Source organism: Anarrhichthys ocellatus, unplaced genomic scaffold (assembly GCF_004355925.1).
Source record: "Anarrhichthys ocellatus isolate YVR2014 unplaced genomic scaffold, GSC_Weel_1.0 scaffold7, whole genome shotgun sequence".
In the NCBI taxonomy this organism is placed as follows: Eukaryota; Metazoa; Chordata; class Actinopteri; order Perciformes; family Anarhichadidae; genus Anarrhichthys; species Anarrhichthys ocellatus.
In genome coordinates, this window is record NW_022280037.1 from 8,363,047 (window position 1) to 8,367,196 (window position 4,150).

A 4,150-nucleotide genomic window follows, 5' to 3' on the forward strand; every position below is an offset into this window, starting at 1 on the left:
GGGGGGGGGGGGGGGGGGGGGGGGGGGGGGGGGGGGGGGGCAGGCTGCTTTATGGGGTCACGGTCTTGTGGTTAATGTAGGCAAGTGGTAGAAATGCCCTCTAGGTATAGATTGGCCTGTGGATGGAAGAGGAGAAATCCCTAACTGAGTGTTTCTTAGAGGAATGTGTGGCTGCATTTCAGGTTAATTACCGTGGATGTATTTTTCCATCTAAAAAAAGTCAAAGCTTTTCATGCTTTTCATACTTGCTAATAAGAGTGACAGAGCGAGAAACATGACAAATGATATGCAGTGACAACCAAAACACAGTCAGGTCTGTAAAAATGAAATATTTTAATCGGTGGCTTGATGATTCATCTTTTTGCAATCATAAGAAACAAACCCAGAATGATGCATACAGAAGGAGCCAGAGACAGACTGCACACCAATCCAAAAGAACAAGTCTCTATCACACAGTTTTCAACACCTCTTTTAAAAAAAATAAAATAACAAAAGGGATGACGTTAGCGACACATGGGCTGCTTCATTGTCACAAAGCAAACGCTGTTAAGACATCAGATATACATAGTGATGAGACATAACATGTTTGAGTATAGCTTTACGGCATTAATTCCTGGAAGAATTTCTGTGAAAGGATTTTGTCTTTCACACACTGTTCAGGTGACGGGGAGTCATTTTTTGAGGACCGCTTCAAGTGTGATGGTCGCTTGAAACTGAAACGCCGAAAATAAAAACATCACTCTGAAGGTAGAGAATCAGTTTTGTATTCTCTCTTTAACCACTAATGCAGAGTCAGATATTGGTTTGGAGCCAAATACGCAAGTCTGACTTTAAGAAAAAAGGAGGTTTGTGGGCAAAATGCCCGGAGCTGCAGTGTTTTCAAGTCATTGGTTTCATTAAAAAAAAAAAAAACAATGACGGGGAAGTTAATATGAAACAAAAAAAAAAAAAAAAAGAGGGAGATCTCTCTTCCCATATCCATTTGCGTTACTTTGAAGGCTACACAAAAAGCAGCATATTGACACTGGATGCATCCCAATAGCTTTCATCATCCCCCCCTTGTTCCTCTCCTTCCCTTCATGAATCATCCCTGATTTGAAAGGCGCTGATCAAAAGGAGAGACGCTGAGGATGCAGGGTGATTAGTTGAAATTTAACAAGGAGGGTGGTGGGCGGCTAAATTGCTGGCGTCTTCTTCCTTCAGACGTAAAAATCTATTGTTAACAGCAGGGTGCAACATATTATTGATCCTTTTCCAAAGGAAGCTTGCATCCTCCCATTGCCTCCCTGGATGACACCAAACTACATTCATTTGAATTGAATCGTGCTGGACGCATCTTCTCCCCACTTTTACATTCTCTTTCTCCAGCTTCGTCTTCTTGACATTCCATTTTATTGCTCTGATTTTTTTGGGGTTGGATAACATTTCATTGAGTATGAATTCAGTATTAAATTTGCAAATGAAATCTGAATCCTTTTTGAGTCCCTTATTGAACCTTCTTCAGTTTAGAGTCTGAATGAAAACTCTGTTATCACCTTTCGTTAGCCGAGGTGACAGAAATGTGTTACAAAGCGCCGCTAAAATGAGATTACTACGATAACAAACGAAGTGTTGTTTAAATGCATCTGGCACATTGAAATAACAAGTGATGCTTTTCTTTTTTTTTTACTTTACAACCCACGTTTAGCAAGCAACTTGCTCAGAATGCTGGAAGTCCTGATACAGAACTATTAAAAGGATAATTTTGAAATATTTTCATGGAAATGTTGAAATGAACGTGATGCAATCATAACAGATTCTCGAGAGAAGAATAACCACTTTGTTGGTTTTGTTGAACTACAACCCACACGTTCTATTCTTTTCTCCCACAAACCATCTTTGGTTGAGTACAGACAAAGTTTAATTTTTGCCATTATCGAATTAATGTTTCTTGGATTCATCTTGTATAATCTATAATCTGAGAACTCAGTACTCTGTACGTTACTTAATAAATAATTCAGAGTGTGTTTCCTACATAGATCTAAAGTCAGATTGTGAGTTTTATCCTGTAGCAGGTTTGCGTCTCCAAAGTGATTTTTATTTTGACTGATAAAATGTTTAGCTGAGATGAAACCAGCATTTAAATGATATTTTCCGCAACCTTCCTCTATAAGTCAGCTGCTCGGGTCATGCCGTCACAATCTATGTGAAGATAAGATTTAAATGTGAATTTTGCCCTTAGCTGACACATGTAGGGCTACAACAAATTCCCGCAGCTGCTGCTGGATGACTAATAAAAAAAATAAAGTTTAGATTCTCCCCTAAGGTTTGCGTAGGGAACGCTGTGTCAGCTTATGACAGAGTAATGTACAGAGTGCTGAGATCACAAATGGGTCTACTTTCCGTTTGTCGTTATAACAAAAGCTCTCTACGTGTGTTCTACAGAGCAGGAGAGACGATACATTCAATAAGAGATGAGGTGAGGATCAGAGCTCAGTGAAGGAGGATATTTTACCAAACGAGAACCTGCCGAATCAAATTCTGTAAAAAAAACAGAAACACAAGCGCTTGACAAATTAAAAATACCAAAGTCAAAATTACTGATTGGGTAAAAAAAAACAAGAAATGGTGCAATTGGTGGAGCCGCCTTGTAACCCTACTTGTAGAATTTGCTGTCATGAGTAAAGACGTGTCACACACGCAGATTTTTTTAAAAGTAGAAATTAGGATTTGGATCATTTCTAGTGATACAGTCCTCATGCGCAACGTCACTGGGAGGAGACAAGAAAAGGGGGGGGAAGGAAAATGTTAAAGGAGAGGTCAGAGGGGAGTATTATTGGCTTGCATCACCGCAACGGTCACACTGCTGTGACATGCAGTTGGAGGGACTTTGTTGCCCCGCCCCTCCACCTCCACCAGCACCACCAGCACCACCACCAAAACAAATGGCAAGATAATTGGTCATGGAACCTGTCATTCACAAAAACTCATCAGGCATCCTCTCTCAGTCAGGCACACTATTTACAAAGGCATACACATACGCCAATCAAAGGCGTACTGTACATACTATATACACACACTCAGCCACAGACACACGAGTAGTCAGAGAAATGTAGAATAATGCAGACATAATTATGTTAACTGTGATCTCAGTACATAGAGGCACTGCTACCTCGCCCCGTGCCTTCTTCAGGGTAATAACCGGTCAAACCAATGAACTGCAGGTCACCGGCGCTGCGTGTGCCCTTTCAGCAGGTGGGAAGGAGTCTTGTTTGAGACCGACGCTTTTACAACGCAGCTCGGAGAAATTTAAAATGCCACCACCAGCACATTAAGGGCTCACTATTGCCAAGGTGACCCAGTAGTTCCACAACTCCCGTCTCAAGCATTTTTCTGAGTTCAGGTTTCCAAAGTGCTCGTCGCTCACACAGCACGGTTCCTGGCAACAACCTGCAGCGGACTCACTCCTCCTCCTCTCCCTGCCTTTGATTCTTTCGCACCTATGTGAGATTTGGATTCTGTAATTGGCTGTCGTTCTCTGCAGGAATGAGACACACAGAAAAAAAATAGAGAGGAAGGAGAGGAGAGAAAATGAAGTCGTTAAGCGACAGGATCTTTGAGAACCTTTAACAGAGAAACAGGCCACGTCCCCCCCCCCCCCAAGATGCAAGGCTTCAGTAATGGCTATGGTCCATTGTACATCAATCATTAGCTTTGACTTATAAAACCAATAAAAATAAAGAAATAAAGGAATCACTTTTCTTTCGGCAGCAATATTGGTCTCAGTGTTATTACAATACACAGAAAGGAAAATACAAATAAAATCATCCTAAAATGAGAATGAGTCATTATTTCATGACCAAAGCGTGTTCATGGGTAAAATGGCAGATTTTCTTTTTTAAGCAGAAAGCTTTATTACACAACTTTTCTTTGCTTCTTTTTTCAGGTTCAGTCTCTCATGTACTGCTTTCTGTGTTCAGCTCAGACATTAGCATAGCTTTTATAGCAGTCCCAGTTCTTTTGAAACTGGAGTATCCAGGAAGTAGACTGGTCCTTTAGCAAGAGTTTTATGGGAATTCACAGACTTAATTTTATTTTCTCATGCTCCATATTAGGCCACAGAGAACGAGGAGGAATACAGGAGAAAGAGGAGGGGGGGGGGGGGGGGGGG

The 4,150-nt window shown here is 41.2% G+C and overlaps 1 protein-coding gene across 1 annotated transcript in view; it reads right to left on the minus strand.

Moving 5' to 3' along the window:
- Positions 1–314: 314 nt before the first annotated feature.
- The window catches only part of hs6st1a (heparan sulfate 6-O-sulfotransferase 1a), a 50,038-nt gene continuing 46,202 nt past the window's right edge, over positions 315–4,150 (minus strand). The window contains exon 5 of the mRNA XM_031848043.1: positions 315–3,517. Coding sequence (XP_031703903.1) covers position 3,517 — 1 coding nt within the window. The 3' untranslated portion in view covers positions 315–3,516. The remainder of the gene's footprint in view (positions 3,518–4,150) is intronic.